The sequence below is a fragment of the Urocitellus parryii genome, chromosome 5, assembly GCF_045843805.1.
Source record: "Urocitellus parryii isolate mUroPar1 chromosome 5, mUroPar1.hap1, whole genome shotgun sequence".
Lineage (NCBI taxonomy): Eukaryota > Metazoa > Chordata > Mammalia > Rodentia > Sciuridae > Urocitellus > Urocitellus parryii.
Window position 1 is genome coordinate 168,042,525 of NC_135535.1, and position 27,776 is coordinate 168,070,300.

The 27,776-nt window shown below is 42.2% G+C and overlaps 1 protein-coding gene across 3 annotated transcripts in view; it reads left to right on the plus strand.

Moving 5' to 3' along the window:
* Window positions 1–15,651, plus strand: part of Sh2d4b (SH2 domain containing 4B) — an 83,617-nt gene extending 67,966 nt beyond the window's left edge. For 2 of the 3 annotated variants that reach the window (XM_077799245.1, XM_077799243.1), the window contains 2 exons: window positions 11,076–11,296; window positions 15,559–15,651. In XM_077799245.1, coding sequence (XP_077655371.1) covers window positions 11,076–11,296; window positions 15,559–15,651 — 314 coding nt within the window. The remainder of the gene's footprint in view (window positions 1–11,075; window positions 11,297–15,558) is intronic. The other variant, XM_026406670.1, reaches the window with a different exon arrangement.
* Window positions 15,652–27,776: the final 12,125 nt, after the last annotated feature.

Below are 27,776 nucleotides of genomic sequence, written 5' to 3' on the forward strand. Positions count from 1 at the left end.
TCTAGACTTGGGGATAGAGTAGAAAAAACTTCTTGCTGTTTTGCATTGCTATGATCAAAGGACCTGACAAGAACAACTTAGAGGAAGAAAAGGTTTACTTGGGGCTCATGTTTCAGAGGTCTCAGTCCTTAGATGGCCAACTCCATTGCTCTGGGCCCAAAGTGAGGCAGAACATTGTGGGCCCAGGGGAGAAAAACCAATAAACTACTGGGTTAATGGCAGGGCCAGGAAGGAGTGTGTGTGTATGTGTGTGTGTGTGTGTGTGTGTGTGTGTGTGTGTGTGTGTGTGTATGTGTGTGTGTGTGTGTGTGTGTGTGTGTGAGAGAGAGAGAGAGAGAGAGAGAGAGACCTATCTCTTCCAGCCAGGCCCTGCCTGCCTTCAGTTACTACCTGGTCATTCAAACTAGAATGGATTGATTAGGTTGCAGCTCTCATAATCCAATCACTTTACCTCTGAACATTTCTACATTAACACAGCTACTTTTTTGGGGACACCTCACATTTAAACCATAACATTTGTTTGTATAGATTTTATATTTGTAAAGTTGTAAAAATTTTAATTTAAACTATTATAGAAACTGTTTTGTATAAATTATATCATACACTATAGTATTACTGTTCTAAAACTTTTCTTTTTGTTCAATTACTGACATGCTTTAGAGATTCCTTGTCTATGTCCATGGCAGTGGTTTTCAACAGGGAGTGATTATGTCTCCAGGTGACATTTGATGTCATCTGAAGATATTCTTGGTGGTCACAACTGGAATATGTTTTTGGTTATTTGTAGGTAGAGGCCAGTGTATAGGGCAGCTTCCACAACAGAAAATTATTTGGTCCAAAATGTCAGTAGTGTGCTGGCTGAGAAACCCTTATCCATATATTTTTTATCTGCGTCTCCTCCAGACATTAATTGTTACTAGAATTATGTGCAACAGTTGAAACTTCTTTGCTTGTTTTGATACATGATCCCATCTTACTCTGGACCCCTATTTCCTGTTAATGACTAAAGAAATACACATCATTTTTTAATCAAAGATAATCTTGTATTGAAACATCACATGGTACCCCATAAATTTGTACACTTTTATGTATCAGTTAAAATAATAATGATTAAAAAGAAAAAAGAGTCATGTTTTTTATTAAAAAGTCCATTTCCTCTGGTTTAAGAGTATCTTCCAGTTTAACTCTTCTGTTTTCTAATAAATATTCAATCATTTTAAACTCAAAGTACTGCCTCTCCCCTCTCATTGGGGCTGTCCAACATTATTCCTCTTCCCAAAATAGTGTCTGGATGGAAGGGAAGCTCATGGCCTTGTTCACTGGGTCAGTTCTCAGCCTTTCCTCTGTGCCTCTGATGATCCATGGCTGGTGGAAGAGATGGCTTGATCTTTGATATAGCCAGGGTCTGAGGGATCCCTTCCCTGCACTGACTAGCTTCCAAACATAACTTGGCCCTATCTCCACTCCTTCTGGGGACTTAGAATTTCAGCAACTCCCTTCAACTAGCTGTTGGCTGAGCCCATTCACCAGGAAGGTGGTTTTAGGGTCATCTTACCTCTTTTCTAGGAGGCTACTTAGGGAGCTGGACCTTGCTCCACTTTTTAAAAAGCCCTACTACTGAAGGTTGAGTTCATGAGCTGCCCCGTCACTCCTCCTTCATGGCTTATTACTGGAAGAAGCAAAGCTATCCCTATTTATCTAAATATTCTCGTTTATTTTCATTCCTCATCTGCATTCTCCTTCCTTCTAAACAAGTAGTCATTTTGATAAATTTAATATTATCTATTGAAAGTGTTCTTGTATAGGCAACTATCCTTTGGTATTCACAGGAAATTGGTTCCAGGATCCTCAATGATACCCAAATTCCCGCATGCTCAAGTCCCTTATATAGAATGGTGTAATATTTGCGTATAACCTATGCACATCTTCCCCTATGCTTTACATCATCTCTAGATTACTTTAATACCTAATGCAATGTAAATACTGTATAAACAATTTTTATATTTCATTGTTTAGGGGACAATGACAAGAGAAAATTCTGTACATGGTCAATACAGATGGAGTTTTTTTTTTTTTCCTATTCAGATAAGGATGACTGACTGTGTATTGGACATGTGTCATTCAAGGGAATTTATTCTTACCTCTTCTTTCTTTCCTCATGATAATATTGTGATTTGACCTTCATGTTTTTCTGTAGTTAATTTTTATATGAAATTAGTTTTCCTGAATTTATCCAGTGAGAATGCAGCCCAGAATGTTTTCCATCCACAGAGCTTCCTCTTCTGTTCTTTTGTGCAGGGCTTACCAGTAGAGCAGCTTTCTTCTTGGGATTCTCCTAGCTATGGGACTCTCAAACCTGGTTATGCATTAGAATTACCTAAAAGATCTTAAACAAAATGAATTCAGGGTGGACCCCAAATGTGTCAAGTCAGACCCCCTTGAAGAGGGACATGGGCACCAGCCAGCATGGAGATTTAGAACTCATTAGTGACCCTTTTGCTCTTGGTGGTCACCTGCCCAGACCCCAAAGGACACTGATGATTTTGAATAAATGCCTTGGCAGTGATGTGTGGGAATTTGCAAGAGTGGGAAGCTGCAAAGCAACAATGATAACATATTTGTAACGTGAAATGTCGAATACATACAGCGTATGCTTGCCCATGAGGGACTGGCATGATGAAAGCTGGTGGGAGCAACAGCCATCCTGGGTACCCCAGCTGCTTCTAGCTGTCACTGCCCTCTCCCTCCCCCCAGGGAGAATCCCTGCCCCAAATGCTTTGCGATCCTTTCTTTGCTGCATTTCTTATATATTGATATCAGGGCTCTACAATGTTTAGCTTTGGAGCTTTTTGACCTAATAGAAATGGAATCAGAGTGTATTTATTTTTTCAATATTTGCTTTTTTCATGCTTTATTAAAAGTTTTTTCATATTCCATTCTTCTACCTCCAGTTCTTGGAGGTTATATACACTCAAAACTTGTTTCAGTGGTTAATTTAGGTAATTTAATGTGTACCTAAGAAATTATAAGGTTAGTATATTTGTTTATCCTAAACAAACAATTTAAAAACTCTAATCATGTTATTCTCCACTATAAGATGTTGTCCAGTATTATAGTTTTATCTTTTTAAAGTCCTCGAATTATCCATTACTATCATTTTGTAAGTTTTTTCTTTAAATTAGATTAACTTCCAGCACTTGTGTGCATTATTCCTATTGGTTTCTCATAGTCCTTGTTCAGGACAACTTTTCTTCTTCCTGAAGTACATTCTTTAAAATTGACTTTAGTAATCAAGTCCTTCAATTTTTTTTTTTTTTTTTTACTGGAAATGCCTTTTTTCTGTCTTCTCTTGATAGTTTTACTAAACATGATTATATTTTCTTAGCATACTGAAAATATTATTCTAGTGTCCTCTGGCTCCTAGTATTGTAATGGAGAAGTCAGCCTAGGTCTTAATTGCTTAATTCTTTATAGGAAATCTGTCATTTGTCTCTAGTTGTCAGAAGGGTACACTGAGTATCTTTGTGAAGTTCCACTATTATGTATCTTTGACAGTTCTCAACTACTCATGACTTAGAACAACTCCTCTTGTCCTCCCCTCCTCCCCTCCTCCTGTCCTCCCCTCCTCCCTTCCTCCCCCTCCTCCCTTCCTCCCCTCCTCCCTTCCTCCCCTCACCCCCCTCCTCCTCCCCCTCCTCCCTTCTTCCCCTCCTCCCCCTCCTCCCCTCCCTGTTCCTCCTCTCCCCCACCTCCCTGCTCCTCTCCCCTCCCCTCTCAGCCCCTCCCCTCCTCCATTTCCTCATTGCTCCTCTCCCCCACTCCCTGCCACTCCCCGCCCTATTCCTCCCTTCCCTCCTTGGGGCTTAGAATACACACTTGTTAGACCTTCATTCCATCCTCCTGTCTCTGGGCCTCCTGAGGTTTAGGTTAGGCTTCCTTCATGTCACATTTATATAAATGGCCTGTGGATATGAGTCTTCACTCATCTCATCTCTGCAGCTCTTCCCCACCCCTCACTGTACACACAGAACCAGCCCAGCCTTCAGGGCCCACCTCATATGCCCCCCAGCGCCTCCACAAAGCCATGCCCGATTCTACAGGCCTCCTTCATTCCCACCTTCTGTGTCTTTCACAGCAATTGCTGTCCCCTGCATGAGATGACATGGTGTGGAGCAAAGAGTGTCGCACTTGGAGTCCGAGGACCCTGACTCCACCACCTAATAGCCCTATGTGCTTGTGTAGTCACTTCTCCTCCTGACCCTCAGTGTCCTCAGTTGTTGCCTGATGATGACAAAGTTGTTAGGAAGAGTAAATGAGATGAGGGTCACAGAGGCCCCAGCTAGTGCCCAGTGCTGGCTGTGACCTCAGCTTTTCACAGGACCTTCAGCGTGTCCTTGTAACTTATGCCCCAGTGGAATCTATTTTGGGGAGGATGGTGGTCCAGAGGTGGCTGCCAGTGCCCACCTGTAGAATGTGGCCATGAAGTGGTCCTTAGGGAAGGGTGAAATCCCAGCTTAGGTGCCTCTGATCTGTACTCCTTCATTCAACTTTCCACACTGCAACATCCCCATGCCCTCCTTCTGTTAAGGACACATCACTAGCCCCCCATTGCCCTCAGAAATAAGTCCAGAATCTTTTCCATGGTGTGGCAACCCCTTTGGGGCTGGACCACTGCTCACCTCTACATGTCTTGTTACTGCCCAGCTCCCACCTTAACCCTCCTTCCAGGACTCCACAATGGCTTTTTCCAGATGCCTTTTTTGTCTTGCCCTTTTACTTTAAATTTTCTGGTCTCCTTCTAACTGTCACTTCAATCCTGGGCTCCAGAGTTGAGTGGTGCCTTCCCTAAGGTCTACCATGGCACCTGAGCCCACACCCACATGGCCTGGTTACAGTTAGCCTGAATTGGTCAGGTGCACATTACTACATGAAAGTAACCTGAGGCAGTTAACTTTATAAAGAGAAAGGGATAAATTTAGTTCATACTTTTGGAGGCTTAAAAACCAAAGAGCATAGCTGAGGCTTTTTCAAGCTGCCCCTATCTGCATCATATAGGTTATAAATGACAATGGTGGGAAGTGTGTGTCCCTGCAAAACTCTCTCATCTTCAATCAGAGCAGATGGACCAAGAAACCAAGTTCCCACAATCCTGTTGGAGGTCATGGCCCCAAGACCTCAGGACCTCCCACTTGCCCCATCTCTTAAAGGTTCCCCACCGCCTCCCAAGTGTAGCACCCCAGGGACCAAGCTTTTAACGTATGGAACTTTGGCTACATTCAACATCCAAACCACAGCATAGGCTTTTATTTTTAAAAAAAAAAAATCTGCCAATTTATTTCTGTCTAGTCAGAGGTTCGATAAGGCAGGACCTGGCTCTCGTTTCCTGCTGGTCCCCAGGTACCCAATATAAGACCCCTAGATAGTGCTTAATAAATATCTATCAAAGGGAGGAAGGGGAAAAGGAAGGAAGCAGACAAAATGTTATTGGGAACTACAGGAAAAGTGGTGTTTTTGTCACCTAAGGGTGAGGACTGGCTCAGAAAGAATCTGCTGTTATTCCCTGGGTTAGGAGGAAAGATTTGTTTTGGTACCTGGTTTCACAGGTTCTAGTCCATGGTCAGCCAGCTCCAAAGAAGAAACACGTGGAAGGATGCAGAGGGAAGGTGCTTAGTCTGTGGCAGCCACAAATCAGAGAGAGAGAGAATGGGCTGGGGACAAGATGCAGTCCCCAAGAACATGCCCCCAAAGACTCACTTCCTCTAACTAGGCCCCGCCTCCTACACCTTCTATCCCCTTGCAATAGCATCATCAAAGTTTTCATCCACTGAGAGGTCAGAGCCCTCACGATCCAGTCACCTTCCCAAACCTACCTCAGAACATTCCCGAATGGGGACAAAGCCTTCTCCATGTGATCCTTTGTGGGCTAGTCCAGATCCACACCATAACACATAGCCTAACAGTCATTCCAGAACAACCACACGAGCACTAGCTGGTGTGGCCACACCCCTCAGCCAGCCCTGGTCACTAGCCAGACCATTAGAGCTTGAAAGCTTTGGTGACCCCAACAGCGAGCTTGCTTCCCAGCCAGAAGTAGGGAGGAGAGGCCCTCCTTCTTCCCTCAGCCGGGAGGGGTATGTGTTTAGATAAAAAAGGGTGGGATGAGGAGGCTGGTGATTAGAGCTTATTTCCCAGCCTCTCTATGCTTGACTGAGATCCAAGGGCAGAGAGAGATGGGGAGGGCAAAGTGGGTGGGGTAGGAACACAGCAGCTTATCCCTTCAGGCTTCCCACACTCATTCTCTTGGAGGTCAATTTTCTATAAAATGCTATTTGCTTCCTAAACTGTGAGGTTATTTTACCTTTTGTCTTGTGCCACATTACAATTTTGCTTTCTAGGCAAGTATGGAAGTTCTGGGGAATTCACAGAAGCATACTATTGGAGACACCTGGAGAGCCTCCTAAGAATGGCCCAGCTAGACTTATAGTGCAGGCAGGGGCCTAGGGACCCAGGCTGGGGCCTCTTCAGAGAAAATCACTCAGCCCAAGTTTGAGAGGATGGGGGTGGGGGCAGCAAAACCTGGCAGTACTAGGACCATTGCTGCCACCTGCACCAGGTGCTTCCCCAGTGCTAATGCATGTGTGGGCTGCTTAGATTGTCTCATGCAACTAGTTATAGCATGTTAGATATTTGGGCTCTGTGCTAGGCACAGTCATGCATTAACCTCATTCTCAAACCACTTTTTGATGCAGGTGTTGTTATCTGTTATCATCAGCTTACTAGATGAGGACTGAGTATCAGAGATCTGCCCAAGGTGACCTCTGGAACAAGTCCCCGGCCAGGATTTGAGTTCTTGCTAATAACCCCTCCTCCCCGAGACATGCTTTCCAATGCCAGGCACTTAGGATATGAAGATAAGATTTGAGGTTTCTGTCTTAGTTCAGGTCTTCTGGGAAGCAGAAGTATAAGGGATTGACGGATGGAAATGCCCACAGAGGACTCAGGAGAGATGGAACCAGAGAAGGTGGGGAGAGCCTTCCGAATGTGGCACAACGGCATCTGTTGAGGAAGCAGGAAAGGACACTCAGATGAGAAGAGCCTCCCCCTGGAGCGCAGCTCAGAAAAGATCCTGGTCAGGCTGATAGGAAGCCTCAGAGTGAAGACCACTCACAGAGGAGTCCCACACTGGGCAGAAATGGTGGCTTTAGTATCTTCTGTGTCTAGATAGTGGCTGAGGATGTCATGGCTTCATAGTGAATCCTGTAGGGCATGATACTGCCCCTTGTAACAGGCCCTTCTCTCAAAGGGAGGCTGAAGTGTGTGCTTTCATGGCTGCCACAGGCTCTAGCCTTGAGCAGTCACATGCTATTTGTCCTCTACTACTGGAGGGTTTGGTGGATGTTTTAAGAACCCTAAAGTAGAATATCCAGTGTAGTCTCCTGGATAGAAATTATTTCATTATCAGTTGAGCAAGTTGTACACTGTACAAAGGGACCCTGTCAAGGGGGCTGGTAAGCAGGGGATTGATATGCAGGCACCCTCTCAGCCAAGTTGTGAGTTTGCTATTGTGGCTCAAAGAGGCACCTTTTCCCTAATTCAGCTATTCAGAGGCTCATCGTTTGCACAAAAGTAGAGAGTAAAGACTACCAGCACCTGTCCTTCCTAAGAGAAAAGAGGGATGGGGTTTTCAATGAGTCGGGGTCAGCTGGGGCAGTGGGGGCTGGGAAAAAGTTTCAGGCTTCAGCCCAAAGAAGGTAAGCTGTAAGTCCAAAGAACAGGTAGAGTAGGGGGCAAGGAGTCCAGTTTCCACTGTTTGGGGGCCTATGTTCCCCTGGAAACCACTCAAGGGTTTCAGATGGGAGAGAGACAGCACATGGTCATTTTGGTGCTCTGGTTCATTTTAGATATGAAATAGTCAAGTCCTAAAGATAAAAAGAGTCAATGAGGATATGAAAGAAAGGTAACCCTTGCACACTGTTGGTGGGGATGTAGGAGCGTGGAGTTTCCTCAAAAAAATAAGAAAATATCATATAATCCAGCAATTCTACTTCTGGGTATATATCCAAAAGGAATGAAGTCATCTGAGCCATCTTTAGGGTCTAGGTCCTCTGGTGTTGGGGCAGAGGGGTGGGTAAGGGACCGTGCTGAGTCTTTTGATGGATCCTGGACATTACCTTTTGGTCCTCTATAACTGTCACTGCCTTTTGGGCCCAAGGCACCAAGACTGTCCAGGGGGCAACACAGGGTGCATCGTCCAGCATGGGGCTGTGTGTGATTCTTCTGGTATCCTGTGTCCAGAGGGCTCCCATTCCTTCTCCTGCCTCCATCAGCATAGTTTTCCTCTTACATTGCCTTGTTGGGGAGGGGATAGTTGGCTCGATTGCCTTTTGATCTGAATCCCAGGAAAGGAGGACATTGGTTGTCCCCAAGCATGCTGACTGTGTTTAAAAGGTGGGGCATTTGACAGTGTGGGTTGTCTCTGTGTCCTCTGCTTTGGGCATAATGAAAGTTAGGGGTGTGCACCTTGTCTGGGGGCAGAGCAATGGGAGGGAACTGGCCTGCGGGTGCACTTGGGATACTCAGTGGCAGAGTGCCTCTCAGCATCATAGAGACAAGTTGCCCAGCTACTCCTGCCACTCTGCTTGTCACTGACAGTGAATAGTCCCCCTGAGGGTATGCAAAGGGCAAGCAAGTGGGTATGCAAAGGGACAGTGGGTTGAGATTCACCGCTCCTCCAAAATAGCAGATGGTAACAGGACCCACATGTTCACACTAGTCTCAATGTTAAAAACTATCTTGGATTCTTTTTTTCCCCCTCTTTTCAAATGCTTTATCCACTCACATTATTCAATACAATTCCAATCTATAGGTGCTTAATCAAGAAATGACAATCCTTAATGCTGGGCAGTGCAAGAGACATAATCAATTCAAAGCAAACAATTCTAAGTTAATTCTAAGCACTGCAAACACATTTATGATAGGCTCATTATAGACATTCCCTCTGCATGCTAAGTTCAAGTGCCAGATCTAAAGTCTCAAGTCCTAGTAGTTAAGTCCAGCAGATACACACTCACTCAGACTGCAATGATCAGGTCAGGAATGCATAAAGGCTTCTCCTGGGGTGGAGCTGAACGCTGACTGAGGAGAGGGTCCTGAGGAGAAGTCACTGTTCTCACCAGGGTCAAGATGTGGCTGTAGAGTTTGAGAGCTGTGAGGATGATGCAGAAGATCAGGCAAATGATGAGAAGAGTTGGGATGTCAGTCTGGGTCCTCATCAGGCTTTCAGGCATGTGTGCATCAGTATTGGCTGGCTGAATGTCAGTTCATTTGCTCCATCATTTATGCTAAATTCTGGGGCTACTACTGGCCCTTTCAATCCCTATCAGCTGTTACTGGGTTTCTCAATGACATCTTTTATTCTGGGGTCAGGACATCTGGTCTGGTGGTTTCCTCCCTAATCTCTCACTTCTGCCTTGATCAGGGCGAAGGAAAATGACAGTGGATTCACTTTGAGTTTTATCAGGGTTGTGGGAAGTGATTTAATTTATCAGGCTATGCCTGATGACAATATTGGAGAGTTCCATAGTCGTGCCTGGCGGAGAATGCAGTTTTATTTTAAAATGGAGTTACTTAGGCTAAGGCCCTTCTTAGGTTAAGGCCATACTTACAGAATAGCTCCAATTTATCCTAGCAACAACCTTACTAGGTACCCCAAACTCCTCCTGGTGATCTTGCTGTCAGTATTTCAAATGCACCTCAACAACTTTAAATCACTTTTACTCTGTCTGGAATATATTTCCTGGCTTTTAGAATCTCTGGATACTTCTGGTTCTTCATGAATCAGTATAAATATGAATTCCTTTGAGTTACTTTCTATGAAGACAACCTGATTTCTGAATATCTCCACTTGGATATTACACACCACAGGCAGTTGCCAATGTGGATCCACTGCAGGCAAATCAGAGAGGGGGATTCAGAAAACCTGCATCTCAGATGGGACCAGGGCATGTCTGGAAACAGAGCAATCAATGATCAAGGACATGATCAAATTGATCCAGAGGGTGAGCTACAGAAAATTCTTATGTAAAAGCCACTGTATGGTAGCCTGCTGAGAGCCAAGACAGCTGCCATTACTTCCTGCTACATTACGGTCTATCTTGGATTCTTTACCTGACCCGAAAGCCATAATATGCCTTTGAACTAGACCGCATATGATCATTTAAATGTCGAAAGACATTGGAGAAGCTGAGGGCTTCTCCACAGCAGATGATCCCATAGTCAGGGAAACGCAGAGTTGGGAAGTGAGTCTGTCTCTTTTCTGTCCATCATTTCCACCTCCCTGCTCCTCAGCGTGCCTCACCAAACACATGGCCCTTTGTACCTGACCCAGAGGAGAACAGCTCCCTAAAATCATCTTGAGGTATTGACATCCATGAATAAACAACTCCAACTCCAGGCCTGACTTCTGTAGTATGATGACACTATGTGGCACGGGATCACAACACTTCAGAATGGTCCCTTGAAAGGGACCATTCTGTGCCCCATGAAGAAACTTTGTGCCCAGTGTGCATACGTATTTGGAGGAAGTTTTTTCCTCTTAAGAGAAAACACTGCTTCCAGGCTCTCATTTCTGGCCCCAGAAAGGTGGAGAGGTGAGTATAGCCACTGTCAGTCCTTCTGCTGCAGTCATTAAAGCAAGACCCTTATGGCTCTCCACAGAGCTGTGCATGCTAATGGGCATTTGTAATCAATAGACGCTATAATTCTGGTTCATTAATAATCCCTTGTTTACCCAAATTAACCAAAATGAGATGTGCTTTAGTTTGGAGGAAAGCATGCTCAACTCCAGTCCTGGCAGAAACTGTGCCCAGTCTCGCAGCTGGTTGCTCTGGGCCAAGACACTTGTCTGTAGAAGGAAATGAGTGCTAGCCAGCCTCTGTGGCCCTTCTCCTCCCTTGTCCACACCCTAGATAGTGTGGTGGGCTGAGCTGCAGGGTAAGAGGCAGGGATAGGTAGGGGAGGAAGGGGAAGGAGGTGCAGAACCAGCCAGCTTATTATTATTACTTCTTCTCAACCAGGAATTATCAGCCGAGAAAATGCAGAAGATCTCCTGGAGAACATGACTGAGGGAGCATTTCTGATCCGAGTCAGTGAGAAAATCTGGGGTTACACCCTCTCGTACCGCCTGCAGAAAGGCTTCAAGCACTTTCTCGTGGATGCCTCTGGAGACTTTTACAGCTTTCTGGGAGTGGACCCCAATCGCCATGCCACACTCACGGATCTCATTGATTTTCACAAGGTATCCCTCTTCGGGGTGCTAGTCGGGATATGAAATAGGTGGAAACCTAGGCTGAAGAGAGCTAGAGCAAGCACAGCAAGACTGAAGGCACTGACCCATGGGGCTGCGGAATCTCCGAGACACTCAGAACAACAGGGTAGAAGAGCATAGATGTAGACTAGGCCAGGCTCGGGGGCCCACTTCTCTCTGTTCCATTATATCTTAAGACTCACATGTGCAGCTGTAGCTCTTTTCTCTAGGCCTCTTCTCATGCTGAATAGCCCAGTGTTCCCTACTGTCAATACCTAGGGGCTGACTGATGGCACTCTCCGCACACCTATGACTCAGTCTCAGGAGTGCCCTTCTTGAGGACATTCTAGCCAGGCCTCTGGCAGCCTCTGAGAGTTAGCTCAAGTGCAGCAGGCAGCCCTATGGTTAGGGATACTTTCCTAGTAGTAGAGTTACCACCTGTCTTGTGTGAACCTCAGCTTTAGCACTTGATGTATTTGTGGCCATGGGCAGAACACTCAGTCTCATTTACCTTTGGTGTCCTGGCCAGGTGCCCCATTTCATTTTGCACTGTCATCACAGAATGCCACAAACTAGGTAATATATAAAGAATGGAAATTTTGTTTCTCACCATTTTGGAGGATGGGAAGTCTAGGACTGAGGAGCCAGCATCTGGTGAGTGCCTTTTTATGGCATCATCCCATGGTGGAAAGTGGAAAGGCAAGAGAGAATGAGGTAGTGAGAGAAGAGGGGGCCAAACTCATGTTTTATTCCTTTCTTTTTTTTCCTATAAATACAGAAATGGCTCCTGAAATAAAGGCACTAATTCACTCATGAAGGCAGAGCCTTTTACTGGTCCTACCTCTTAATAGCATCACAAAGACAATTAAGTTTTCAACACATGATTTTCAGGAGGAAACATTCAAACCACAACACCAGGCATATGGATGTAAATAGTCTTAGCTGGGATCTTGTGAGCCTTAAATGAGATCATGTACACAACTGTGTTCTGTAACTGGGGTTATGGAAGTCTCTGTGTCCCATCACTCTTCTTGTGATTTGTCCCCCTGCCACAGACCCACATTGAGAAAGATGTCTTTCAAACAATGCATGTAGTGAGAAGCCACTCTTATGTTACGTGGCTTTTGGCATCAGTAGTAACTGAGAGAAAGGCAGAGATGGAAGTCAGTAGCCTGGAAGGGCAGGATAGAGGGATTCTGAGAGCTGAGTGGTAGAAGCTCAGGGCTTCAACATCTCCCTGAGCTTCCCAGGCTTAGAAGCGCTCACAGAGTGACTTGACCATCTCAATAGGCTTTTGCTTTAATAGGGACCCTCAGATTTATATTTCTCTTCATTTCTTCATGAGTGTCCCCAGGGCTTGAGAGAGAGAGCTTGTAATGTGACCTTATGACTGAGGCACATAAAAAAGTCACCCACCCCAAAACACCTGGACATAGAGTGCAGTGGACTGCCTGGACAACTGGATGAACCAGGATCAGGGAAGATTTCCACTTGTGTGGGAAAGAGCCTCTCACAACCAGAGGAAAGGCAGAGCCTGGGAATATTGGATACTGGTACCTTCTCTGTGCCAAGCAAGGAGCCCATTGATCTGCATCCATGCCCTCATTTAATATTCACTACTCTGTGAGGGATATGTATTAGCCCCAGTTCACAGATCAGAAAACCAAGGCCACGGAGAATGAGAAAGTTGGCCAGTTCTCATGGCCGGGACCAGCTGGGACCAGGAGTAAATCCTCAGGCTGTCTGCCGCTACAGCATGTGCTCTTCCCACTAAACCTCTGTGTTTCTTTCCCTGTCCAACATAAGCTACTTCAGTGGTGATGAGCTCCTTGTCCCTGGAAGCTTTCCCAGCAAAGGGTAAATGCCCATCTCTCAGGGCAGGTTTCTGTATGTGAATCCCAGACCAGATGTCTCCGAAGGTCTTTATTCTCTTCCAAAGCTCAATTTTTGAGACTGACAATTCACTTCTAAGGCTTTAGAGAGATAGCATCCATATCCATGTGGAGATCCAGTAGCCAGCTTTTATAAATGAAAAATTTAATTACACAATTAATTCACGATTGCATTTTAAGAAAATTCAAATGCCATAGCAACCCCACACTTCATTCATTTAAAGTCCCTGTTTCTATCCTCCACCATGAATAATCATTTTGCCATGTGCCTATCCAAGTATTTCCTGGGCAGTAATACCAAAGCTTAAGTACATAAGGAAATACATAGTTACACTTTTTTCATAGAAATTGTATAACTTTTCACATGAGGCTCAGCAACTTGATTTTTTAAAAACTATATGTAAAGCATCATAGAATGTGGTGTTTAAAATCATGGTCCCTGGAATCAGAGTGCTGAGTTTAAATCCCAACTTCATTACAGTATGTGATTTGGGCAACTACTCAAACCTCTGTGTCTTAGTTTCCTGGTCAGTAAGATGGGTTTAATAATAGCACTTATCTCTTAGGTTCACTGTGAGGTTTAAATGAGATATCATAGAAAGTACTGAAAAAGTATGCCTGACAACTTGTAAGTTACTAAGTCACTACCAGGAGATCTTTCCATGTCATGACACGTACCAATTTTTGTACATGCCCTGTGGTATTCCATGGTACGAATGTATATTACAGCTTAATTATCCATTCTCCTCTTATGTCCACTCATCCAACTTCTAGTTTTTCAAGATGATGAACAGTGCTGCAGAGACTTCATCACTATGTATATGTCACTATGCTACTATGAATACATGTGCAATATTTTTTCTAGGATGGATCCCCTGAACTGGAATTTCTGGAGAGGAAAGTATGCACATTCTAATTAGAAAAGATCTGCCAGAATGCCCTCCCAAAAACATGGTGCCAATTCATGTTCCTGCCAAAACTATATGAGGCTGTTTCCCCACACTGCTGCCAACACTGGGGATTCTCAGTCATTTAATTTTTTTCCATCAGATGGGCAGACACTGGATCTCACTATTGTTTAGCTCGTATCTCTCTGATTGCTGCCAATGCTGAGGATCTTTTCATACTCTTCATGGCCAGTTGGATTTCTTAGTCTGTGAATCATCTGTTCATATCCTTTGTCAATTTTTTTCTATTTAGATGTCTCTTTCTTATCGATGTGGGCATTTCTTCAGCTTCTAAATTGCTCTTTAGTTATGTCCATTCTGCTTTTTCGGTTCCTCTACTGAAATTTTTCTTTTTTAATTTAAATGGTCATGCAATTCATTTTCACCCCCCTTCTCCCCCCACTCAAATATAATAGCTCATTCTTGTTTCATGGATGGCTTATTCTGCTGAGAAAGTTAATTTACATCTCTTAAAGCCTCCTTATGTTTGTTTTATAAACTTGTTATTTTCTTGGGAATCAGTTCTATTATTGAGCCTGGCATCTTTCTTCTATAGTTATGCTTGTCTTTAAATATTTCTAAATTGGGGGCTATGAGATGATAGTCCAACTTTAAATTTCCTGATTATCCATGAGTGCTTTCAGTTTCTCTTTCCAGTCTCTTCATGCTGTAGGGATTGGAGTTAACAGTGAGTAGTTCATCTTTTGGGCATGGAAGTATCTGAACTTTTGGGGTCTCCTTGGCTTCCCCAGGAGCTATGTGCTTCCCCAATCTGTTCGAAATCCCCTACCTGACTTCAGCACACACCAGGGGTTCTAGATTAGTCCCCAAGTTATTATTAGATCCTCCTATACATGTTTCACCACACTAGGAACTCAACTCTACTTGCATGTTGACCACAGCTTAGAAGGTTTTAAGAAAATGATGCCGGGCCCCAACTCAGATCAATTAAATTAGAATACAGAGGATCATTGTCATTTAGATGGGTGTCCCCCAAATGCTCATGTGTGAGACAACACAAGAATGTTCAGAGGAGAAATGACTAGATTGTGAGACTTGTGAACTAATAATGGATTAATCCACCTATATGGACTAATTGAGTGGTAACTGTAGGCAGGTAGCCCCTGTCCTACATTGACACTTATGACAATCTCATGTGGTATATCTCTTGGTTTTCAAAGATCCTTCAGCATTTTATTCTGTTGATAGGTTTCTCTTATTTTCCAATACTTTAAAGACTTATTTCTTTTTTAAAGCAGATTACCCCTGCCTCATTATTTATAGAAATTTGAGTGAAGAAGGCATATGCATAGTCTTTGTCTTTCTGTCTCAAACAAGACTCTAGTGAATGTTTATATCACTTTCTTGATTTTAAGTAAATGCCCCTTCTCCTTTTTTTTTTTTTACCTTTCAGGAGGAGATTATCACTGTTTCAGGGGGAGAATTGCTACAGGAACCCTGTGGACAGAGGGACAGCCCACCAGACTACCACCTATTATTTGAATGATTATTTTTTTTTCCTTATTATAGTTAAATCCCTTTGGGTACCCTCTTTCTGAACTCAGTGCAAGAACTTCCCAACTCAAATCCCAATGGCTTTCTAGAAGATCTACCACTATCCAGAGGATCAAGTACATCAGTATGTCTCAAGAGATATGAAATGTGTGCATCTGTGCTATGGGTCCCATCCCAATGCTCAGGACAGAAATTGCTAATAGCTGCTGCAACTGTTTCATGGAGAATTTAGCTGTGACCTCAGAAGATTCACCCTATTTGTCATGGCTACTCTAAACTAAGCTCCTAGAATGTATGGATCATGTTTTAATAATCCAAAATATTCTAGTGCCGAACCTGGACTTTAACATGTGGTGTGATAAGCATTCAATAAACGTCGGTTGAACAAACACACTTCTGAAAGTTTTTCAACACTAATAAGCAATGGTTTCTAGTAAGTTATTTCCTGCTTCTCACTCTTTATAAAGCCATGGAGATAAGAGAAGAAAGATTGTAAAGGATTTCTATGGAGGATGCTGTAGATGGAGGGGATGATTTCTATAGATGCCACTTTGCTTATGGAGTTCATTACCCTCTTTGATATTATCACTGGAATTACCTAAGGCTCCTGAGCCCTGGCTTCCAGGACAGGTGATGGATTCTGTGCTGCCTTCCTTATTTAACCTCTTCTTTGGTCACCCTCCCCTGTTTTTGAATCGTATATATCTTGACTGCAGTTTGGCAGTACTGAAGTGATGATTTCATGTATTCCTACATATGTGCCCAAGACCTGGTATGCAAGAAATATTTTTAGATATCTGACAAGGCTTTTGCACTTTAGAATGTTCTCTGTATGCAGGCTACTGAAATGATTAGCGTTGTCTTCATTGTTCTTGTGTTGATTCTAGTGTCTACTTAATCTGAATATATTTAACAAGAAGACTCTCCCAATAACTCCTCAATTATGCTCGGTGATGGTATGATGGTGTCTATTTGTGCATAAGCATTTATGACCACATACACAGAGATAGCAGATTAGGATAATAATCTAGAGTTAAGAAGACCTGGGTCCAAATCCTTATCCCTGGAACTTACTTGCATGATAATGCTTGCAGTATTATTAACTTGGTGAGCATAAAAAGGTGAATGGATTCCGGGAACATCAGGGAACTGGTTTACCTTACCTGATGAGTGTGTCAAACATCTCTTAAGCTCCACTCATTTCTTGCCTCACCTGCTTCCCAGATCCTTGGCCACTTGTTTCCCCCATAGCCACCATCACTGGAACCAGTTTTGTGTGAGCTCTCCTTTTCTTTACTACGTGGATCAACCTCACTTGAGCATCAGCTTATGGTGCATGGCCCCATGTGGTACTACGGCTGCTGTTATGGGTTGGATCTGAGGTATCCCCCAAAGGCTCATGTGAGAGACAATACAGGAAGGTTCAGAGTTGAAATTATTGGGTTATGAGAGTTTTAACCCAATCAGTGAGTTAATACCCCTGGTGGGATTAACTGAGTGATAACTGGAAGGAGGCACGGTGTGACTGGAGGAGGTAGGTCATTGGGGGGGTGACTTTGGGGTATGTATTTGTATTTGGTATGTGGAGTCCATCTCTGCTTCCCGATCAACGTATGAGCTGCTTCCCTCGGTCACACTCTTTCACCATGATGTTCAGCCTCACCTTGAGCCTTAAGGAATGGAGCTGGCTGCTATGGACTGAGACCTCTGAAACTGTGAACCTCCAAATAAACTTTTTCTCCTCTAAAGTTGTTCTTGTCAGGTCTTTTAGTCACAGCAGCGAGAAAGCTGACTGAAACAGCTGCTCACCTCCTGTTGCTGCCGAGGCATACCACAGGAGAGCTGGGGGTTAGTGCCCATGCAGTGAACCTTAGCTCATTGGTTGATCAGTTCTTCTTACTTCTTCCTCCTGGAGGGGCTGTCCTGAGAGCCAGCTCTTCATTTGGCCTCTATAGTTCTGCAAGATGGAGAAGTCAGCCATGAGGAAATTAAGCAGTGACCAGGTGAGTGTGACACCCTCTGTTTGTTCTTGCTCTTCCTCTGTCTTAGCTCCTCTCCATCCTGTTCCTCTGGGATGGTTTTCCTGGATTAAGCAGCAGCACAGAAACTTGCCACAGTCTTTTCCTTTTGGGGAACCCTTGAAAAGCACCCATTGTAGCAAGGTATTTAATAATATCAGTTTTGCAACTCAGTTCTCTAACTTCCCCAGCCTTCCTGTCTCGTTGGGTACCTACAATCAAGTGATAGAGGGAACCCTGCTTTCTGAATTCTAAGGCACTTTAATTTATTTTTTTTATTTTTTTTATTTTTTTTAACTTTTTATTCTTTTATTAAAGAATGTACCTGAGAAATATAGAAGAAATAATTGCAATAAAAACTGTCACTCTGTAACCAAGGTACAGTAGCTGATGCAGGCAGGTATCACCCAGGAATCCTGAGATGGGTGGCAGTGCCAGGAGAGCACAAATTTCCAGTGTCCCACTGAAGATGCCTTTATGGAGGAGGAAAGACAATTTTCACAGTGAAGAAATCTGGCAGACCAGCCTTAACCAAGGGCCAACCTCTCTGTCAGCCATGATGGCACCAGCAGGTCTCATAGGCCATTTGGTCAGTGATGCCACACCTGACCTACACAGAGTGCATTTTTTTTTAATTGATTGTTCCAAACATTACAGAGCTCTTGATAAATCATCTTTCATACATTTGACTCTATTGGGTTTTGAACTCCCATTTCTACCCCAAATACAGATAGCAGAATCACATCTGTTACATACTCACATTTTTACATAATGGCATATTAGTGACTGTCTTAATCTGCTACCTTTCCTAACCCCTACTATCCCCCCTCCCCTCCCCTCCCACCTTCCCTCTCTGCCTCCTCAGCTGTTGTTCAATTCTCTCCCTTTTTTCCCCCCTCCCCCTTGCGCATCATAACCTCTTTTTTTTTTTTTAATTTATTTTTTTTTTTAGTTCTCGGCGGACACAACATCTTGTTGGTATGTGGTGCTGAGGATCGAACCCGGGCCGCACGCATGCCAGGCGAGCGCGCTACCGCTTGAGCCACATCCCCAGCCCCCATCATAACCTCTTATACTTTTGTGTATCATTGAAGGTCTCCTACCATTTGCAAATCCTTTCCCTTCTCTCTCCCTTTCTCTCCCCCCATTCGTCTTTGTTTACAGTGAGTCTTTTCCTCATGCTCTTCCTTCCTGTTTTGTTCTTAGTTGCTCTCTTTATATCAAAGGAGACATTTGGCATTTGTTTTTTAGGGCTTGGCTAGCTTCGCTTAGCATAATCTTCTCTAATGCCATCCATTTCCCTGCAAATTCTATGATTTTGTCGTTTCTTATTGCTGCATAATACTCCATTGTATATAAATGCCACATTTTTTTTATCCATTCATCTATTGAAGGGCATCTAGGTTGGTTCCACAGTCTAGCTATTGTGAATTGAGGCACTTTAATTTATAATCAAGTACTATCAAAATTACTTTGTTTCTATCAGGACTTTGCAGAACCAAGTTTTTGTTCGGGCTCTGCTAGGTACCAATTATGTGAGTTTGTTCAAGTCTTTTGACCTCATTAAACCTCTGTATAACAGGGGAGAGGATTTTCTATATGGTATCCATTTGGTAGTTTTGGAAAATTAGTTAAATAACAATATGGAAGCTCCATGCAAATGAAAGCTTCATACTGAGCAGTGATGTGTCAGGAGAGATGACGTGATGATGTTCACTGTGTTGGAAGAAACTTCCAGCAGCATCTTTGAAAGCAGACCAAGATGGGTTGAGAACCCAAATCCCCAGGCTGCTGAACCTGTCACTGCCTAATTAATATGAGAGAGACAACAGCTGAGTTTTCCATCCCTAACACATTTATTTCATTTTATTTGGGGCCAGCACTTTCTGCATGTCTCATATATTTTAGGTTTTACCTGGCTTTAAAATAAATTCCGTGTAAGTTGTCCTGCAAATGAAATTACTGTCTGGAAAACTGCAATTTCATCTTGAGAGTTTTATTATGCTAATAAATGTCAGGATTCTCAAATAAAGGAATTGCCTCCCCCCCCTTTTTTTCCCTGAGCCCTACAAATATAATGAAAAACAGCCAGTCAGCTACAAGACTCAGCAGAGGGAAAATTTACAACCTGTAACTAGAAAGAGAAGTTGTAAAAAACACAATGCAACTTAATGGAAGATAAATTTCAGGGAATGGGAGGGCAACTTGGGGTGCAGATCCAGGGAGGTCTCTGCATGGCAGATATTCTTAGGGAATAGCAAGGGGTTTATGGGCCAAAAGGGGGCTACTGAAAGAGAAGACCCTTAAAAGGAAACGTGGGCATGAAGACTTGGGACCTGGGGTAGTTTGTTCCTTTTTACCACCTTGATCCTCTCCTTATCCTCAGGACTAACTTGTGATGCCAGGTAAGTTTCTCCATCCTTGGGCCATAGTTTCTTATTTGAGATGGATAAACATGGCTGGTTTCAGAGGGTAGCTATGAAAATAATGTGAGATTTTATAATAATAATGACAGGCATTGTTTTAAGCCCTGTGTGTATATGTGAGTTTGTGTATGTGTGTGAATTCTCCAGACCATGCTTGAGGGAGACAGTGCTCTCCTTTCCATCTTGCACATGGGGAAACTGAGCAACAGAGAGGCTCAGAACTTTTCCAGGGTCACTCCTCTTGGAAAAGCACAGACATTGACTATAGCCTGGCTTTTGGAATGGTATAAGCCTTAGGCCAGTGCTTTCCAAGCTGGAATGTGTGAACCAGACACAGAGTGATATTAAAAATGCAGGTTCTTCTTCAGAGGATCTGGGATCAGGTTTGAGGTTCTGTGTTTCTAACAGGTTCTGGGTTCTGCTGCCATGACTGGACTGTGGGCCACACTTTGAGGAACCAGCTTTGAGAGCAGTGATCAGCAAATTATAGTACAGGTCAAATTTGGCCTGCAAATTGTGTTTCTACAGCCTGAGAGATTAAGAATGGTTTTTATATTTTTAAATGGCTGAAAAAAATTAAAAAGAAGAATAATATTTTATGATCTGTGAAAATGATATTAAGCTCACATTTCAGTGTCATCTATAAAGTTTTAGTGGAATATAGCCATACTCATTTGTTTACATATTGTCTTTGGCTCTGTTTGACTCACAAGAATTAAAGCATTTATTATCTAGCTTTTTATAGAAAAAGTCTGCTGACCCCTGCTTTAAATTGTAGTACATCTGTTAGGAATTATTTTGTCTCCTTCCTCTGCTTTATCTAAGTACACCCTTAGTGTTACATTTTTTTTCATCCACTGTGGTAAAATACCCAAGAGAATCAACTTAAAAGGAAGAAAGGTTAGTTTTGGCTCATGGTATCAGAAGTTTCAGTCCATGGTCACTTGACCCTGTTTAGGCCTGTGGTGACACAGTACCTCATGGTGGAGGAAACCTGTTTACCTGGTAGCATCCAGGAAGCAAAGAGAGGGGCCAAAAGGGGCCAGGGTCCTGCAGTCCCCTTCAAGGGCATGACCACCATGATCTGACTTCCTTTTACTAGCCCCCCCTGCCCTTTAAAGGTCCTACCATTTCTCAATAGCACCAAAGGCAGAGGATCAAGCAATTAACACATGGGCCCTTTTTTAAAAATAAATTTGTTCTAATTAGTTATACGTGATAGCAGAATGCATTTTGATTCATTGTACACAAATGGAACACAACTTTTCATTTCTCCAGTTGTACATGAGGTACAGTTGTACAACATGTGCAGTCATACATGTACCTAGGGTAATGATGTTCATCTCATTCCACCATCTTTCCTACCCCCATGCCCCCTCCCTTTCCCTCCCTCCCCTTTGCCCAATCAAAATTCCTCCATTCTCCCCACACCTCACCCATCCCCCATTATGGGTCAGCATCCACTTATCAGAGACACCATTCAAAAACAAAAAGCCTTTGTTTTTTGGAATTGACTTACTTCTCTTAGCATGATATTCTCCAACTCCATCCATTTAGCTGCAAATGCCTAATTTTGTTCTCTTTTAATGCTGAGTAATATTCTATTGTGCATAGGTACCACAATTTCTTTATCCATTAATCTGTTGGAGCGTATCTAGGTTGGTTCCACAGTTTAGATATTGTGAATTTAGCTATTATGAACATTGATGTGGCTGTGTCACTATAGAATGCTGATTTTAGGTCCTTTGGGTATCAATCAAGAAGTGGGATATCTGGGTCAAATGGTGGTTCCAGTCCAAGTTTTCTAAGGAATCTCTATACTGCTTTCCATAGTGGTTGCAACAATTTGCAGTCCCACCAGCAATGTATGAGTGTACCTTTTTCCCCACATCCTCACCAACACTTATTATTGCTTGTATTCTTGATAATTGCCATTCTGACTGGAGTGAGATGAAGTCTTAGAGTAGTTTTGATTTGCATTTCTCTAATTAGTAGAGACATTGAACATTTTTTCTTATATTTGTTGATTGACTATATATCTTCTTCTGAGAAGTATCTGTTCAGTTCCTTAGCCCATTTATTGATTGGGTTATTTACTTTTTTGGTGTTAAGTTTTTTGAGTTCTTTATAGATCCTGGAGATTAGTGCTGTATTTGATGTGGATATAGTAAAGATCTTCTCCCATTTTGTGGGCTCTTTTTCACGTCATTGATTATTTCCTTTGCTGAGAAGAAGCTTTTTAGTTTGAATCCGCCCTATTTATTAATTCTTGATTTTATTTCTTGTGCTTTACGAGTCTGGTTAAGAAAGTCAGGATCATACATGGGCTTTTGGGGGACACTTACAAACCACAGCATTTAGGAAATGCTAAATGTCCTTTTGTTACTGGCTGACTTCACATAACTTCACATAGATAAACCATAGTTTATACCTTAGAGAAACCTAGGTAAATGTTCTATTTTTTTTTTTTTTTAAGTACTAAGGATCGAACTTTGCACCATGGAGCTACTTTTTCCTTCTTTATTTATTTTTAAAATTTTGAGACAAAGCCTTGCTAAATTTTCGAGGCTGCTCTTGATCCTCCTGCCTTAGCCTCCTGAGTAGCTGGGATTATAGGGCATACACCATGGTTCCCAGCCTACCAAGTTTTATAATAGTGTTACTATTTCAGTTTTGAATCTTATGTCTAGTATTCTAAAAGAAGATTCATTTTCTTGTCAAGATTCTAACCAAATGTGAGCTGGTAGCATCAGTTACATGGATGTTTTATATGGGCACGTGATTGTTTCCTTCTTAGAATTTACCATACTTTCCCTGCAGGTAGCTATAATTGTATGTTTTGCCTTTCAGTCTGTGAGATTCTGGGGTCAGGCAGAACCATATTAATCTGTGTATTTTAAGGTATCTGGAACAGTGGTTGTTGTATTCATTTGATATGAATTGGGGACAATGGATTGTGCAGATTTCAAAGATCTGCTTTTACCTTTAGGGGACCTCGTCAGGGAAAAAAGCCTAGGCTGAGAATTCTTGCTGCTTTGTATTAGAATCTCAAATCTACTACTTTAAGTTACTAAGAAGAATAAATAAGCAAGTGAACAAATGAGACCTAGAAAGTCAAAAGCAGTTCTGAGGGCTATTTTGAGATGGGAGAACAGCAAGTTGAAACAGAAATCATATCTTGTAAATCTCTTATGTGGCTCACAGCACAGGTAAATAGAGTCAAACCATAGCATAGCAGAGGAACTGTCTAAATGTTGGCTCGCATTCTTAACGAGATTTACTCATGTAAAGATAGGTCATCAGAAGAGCTGATCCATCTCTGCATGACTTTTTAAAAAGTTTTGGTAAAAAGTACATAACATAAAACTTAGAATTTAAACAGTTTTTAAGTGTACAGTTCAGTGGCATTAAGTACATTCATGTTATTGTGCAACCATCAATACCATTCATTCTAGAAGGATTCTCATCCTGCAAAACTGAAATTGCATTCTCATTCAACAAAATGTTCTTACTCTATCCCTTCCCCAGAATCCACCATTCTTTTTATCTCTACAAATTTGACTACTCTAGGTACCACATATAAATGGAATTATACAATATTTGTCCTTTTGTGACTGGCTGACTTCACATAGCTGATGTTTTGAAGGCTTATTCATGTTGTAGCATATGTCAGAATTTCCTTTCTAAACTGTATAATATTCCATTGTATGTAAGCAAACCCTCTACCATTGAGCTACTGCCTCAGTGGTTGTTGTAGCCATTGTGGAAAACAGTATAGAGGTGCCACATTTTCTGTTCCGTTCATCTGTCAATGGGCACTCAGGTTGCTTCTCTTTTTGGGCCACTTTGGATAATGCTGCCATAAACATGGGTGCACATCTCACAATTCATGTGCTCTAAAGATGAAATCTTTAACTATTTCAGCAACTTCCCAGTTTACAGATTCTGATCTATCCTGACCACATCATTGCTCTCCAGTTCCCCGGTCTCTGTAAGTACCCTTTCCTAACTTTTCCCTGTCCATGTTGTCCATGACTCCTCTGGTGTGTGCTCTTCCATGCTGTAACAAGCTACTAAGCCTGACTCTGGCCACATGTGTATTCATGGTGGGCTTTAGCTGATGGGCAATAAAAAGACAACATCTGAGAAGCCATCTGCAATAGACAGAAAGAGAGATTTGCACTTCCCTGATGATTAGTGATGTTGTGTATTTTTCCTATACTTATTAGCCACTAGTGTATCTTCTGAGAAATGTCTATGTGGATCCTTTGCCTATTTTATAAATCAGACTATTTATTTTTCTTGTTGAGTTTTTTGGAGCTCCTTATATAGTCTAGATATTAATACCCTGTTGGATGAATAGTTTAAAAATATTTTCTCCCATTTTGACAGTTGTCTCTTCACTGTGTTGGCTTTTTCCTTTGTTCTGCAGAAGCTTCTTGGTGTGATATTATCCAGTTTGTCTAGCTTTGATTTTGTTTTGTAGGCTTTTGGGGCTTTATAAAATATCACTGATATCTTGGAACATTTCTCCTATGTAGTTATCAGGGAAATGCAAATCAAAATCACAATGAGGTAGCCTCTCACCACAGTCAGAATGGCTATACTGACAAGAATGCTGAGAAAAAGAAACTCTTATACACTGTTGGTGCAAATGTGAACTAATACAGTCATTATGTCCACTTTTGTTTTTCTTTTTCCTTTTGTGGTGCTGGGGTTCAAACCCAGGGCTTTGTGTGTGCTAATCAAACCCTCTACCGTTGAGCTACTGCCTCAGTGGTTATTGTAACCATTGTGGAAAACAGTATGGAGGTGCCTCAAATGTCTAAAAATAGAACTACCATGTGATCTAGTGATCCCACTTCTGGGTATATATCCAAAGGAAATGAAATCAGTACCTCAAAGAGATACTTGCATGCCCTTGTTTATTACAGAACTATGCACAATAGTCAAAGTATTGAATTAACTGAAGTATCCATGGATGGATGAATGGATAAAGAAACTGTGACATATATAACTAATGGAATATTAATCAGCAATTAAAAAGAATGAAATCCTGTCATTTGTCATTTGTGGAAAAATGGAGAGACTTGAAGGCAATTATGTTAACTGAGATAAACCAGACACAGAAAGACAAATAATGTATGTTCTCTTTTATGTGTGTAGCTAAACAAGTTGATCCCACAGAAGAAGAGAAGAGAATAATGATTACTGGTGGCTAAGAAGGGTAGGGGAAAGGGTGAATAGAGGGAGGTTGGGGAACAGGTACTGAAATGCAGTTAAGAGGAATGAGGTCTAGTGCGGCACATACAGTGGGGTAACTATAACAACATAATTTTAAAAAGAAAGGTATTTGAAGGCTCCAAATACAAAGAAATGTTAAATATTTAAGAAGATGGAACTGCTAATTTCTCAAATTTAATCATTTTATCTGTATATATGTATTGCACTGTCACATTGTGCCCCATAAATATGTATGCATATTTTGTCAATTAAAAATAAATTAAGGGCTGGGGTTGTGGCTCAATGGTAGAGTGCTTGCCTAACACACATGAGGCACTGGGTTTGATTCCCAGTACCACATTAAAAAAAATCTAAATAAGCAAAATAAAGGTATAAAAAATAAATTAAGACTCAATGTCTCCACTGACCATGCTGAGTAGCATTTGCATATGTCTCAATGTGTTTCTCACGACCATTATATATCGTCATCCCAGAGAGTGATGATTTCATGGGAAGCTGTTTGTGAGCTCATCCCCCAGGAGACTGTGAAGTGAAGGACAGTGAGGAAAGAGAGCCATAGATGGACTTAAAGATGCCTGTGGCATCTGCTCTGCTGAAGGACACCTCCTTACTATGGAGGTACCAATGTCAAGGTCCAGTCATCACAGGTACCTCCTGGAAGGAGGCTGAAGTAGAGGAGACCAAGAGCCTTCATCCTCTGTGAAAGGACGGGCTAGCACAGCTGCTCTGTGGTGGACCTTTGCTCATTTGCCAAGAGACATCTGCACTTTATGAATATCCCTTCCTTCTTCACTCCAGGTAGAAGGAGACACAGTTAGGGAAGGTAGAGTCATTCTTTGAGGCGGGGGGTCATGAATATAAACCTGAATTTAAATGGCAGTAGATGAATAAAAGAGGCCTTCAGGAAGAGGAAATAATTGGAATAAGGAAAGACCTGGAGGCACGTGTGTGTGTGTGTGTGTGTGTGTGTGTATGTGTGTGTGGGTGTGTATGTGTGTGTGTGTTTAGGCTAAAAATGGACTTGTTAGTGTATTATATCTACTCCTCTGTATGACACAATCTAAACAGTAGCATGACCAAATTTTTCAAAAGGGCTATATTCTGTCCAGATTCTCAGCCATGAGCCAATGGTCTTAGATATTTCTGGAAGCCTATGGCAAAACAGCCGCTTGTATTAATAATTTGGTATTGGCCCAACATTTGGCCTAGATCTTTTAAGACTTGGTTTCCACCCTGTGCATCTTTTCCCACATCCTTTAATCAATATTGTATACTGCTAACTGCAATTTATGTCCTCCTGTTGGAAGGCTTTTGGATGATTCCCCTCTTATTGTCACATCTTTGTGCTTTTTATATTGGACTTATTCTGATTGGCTGGAATTTTTGTTTTTCATTCTGCAGCTCTTTAATGATTCCTTTTCTCTGGGAAATTTGATAAGGGGGAGAAACCAACTCCTTGTATCTGAAATGTGTATTCTTTTCAATCTCATATTTCTATTGGCAGCTGTTTGTTAAACAGAACCGTGAAAAGTTCTTTGGATTAATTAAGCCTCTTTTTCCCTTTCTAGTTTCTAAGGATGTATGAAAAGTAAGAAACACTTATAGCAAACACAACAACCAAAATAATACATAGATAGAAAAATAATATTTTATTATGTATAACCAACTTCAGCAAAAAGAATCTATGAGCCAGCAGCTCAGAGTCTGGCTTTAGCACAGTATTTTAGGAACAAATCAACCCCTTACCCAAGTATGCCTGACAAAATATTGTTTTCCATTAACAACTTAGCAATCTGTTTAAGAGGCATGGCGTCCCTGAACAAATGGGCCACTGGAAAACTAATTAATGACACTCTGCATTAGACACATTCTCAACCTTAAAATGCAGATACTAACTCACAGCCGAAACACAAATGTAAGATCATTTGAGCAACAATTTAGCTTTTATTCCTTAGTAGATACCAAGGGAGGGATATTGTGTGTTAACAGCATTTACCTGATACACACATAAAAACAGTAAAGCCCAGGCTGGTAGATACCGCACAGGACACCGCTAAAGAGGAAACCTCAGTGTTCACAGCGGAGGTTTATGTTCTCCATTAAGCAATTCAATGATTGGTTTAAGGGAGGTTCCATCTATCCTGACAATTTTAAGAGCCCCTGAACTCTAATTTTTAAGCAATTGTATTCAAAAGTATAATGGTGACTCAAAGAAGAGAAAAGGAGACACATTTCGGACTTGTGGAAACTTTTTCTCTTTTACTTCTTCAGGTGGAATCATTCTTTTGTCTTCTTGAACGTGCAATTTGTCTTTTCCCAGCAGACACCAAGATCCAGGGATCTTGGTATCAATAATAGCCAGGGTCCCTGTAGGAAAGAGGACTGGTCCTTGAAAAAGGGTATTTGAGGAGGGCTCAGTAACTAAGCTG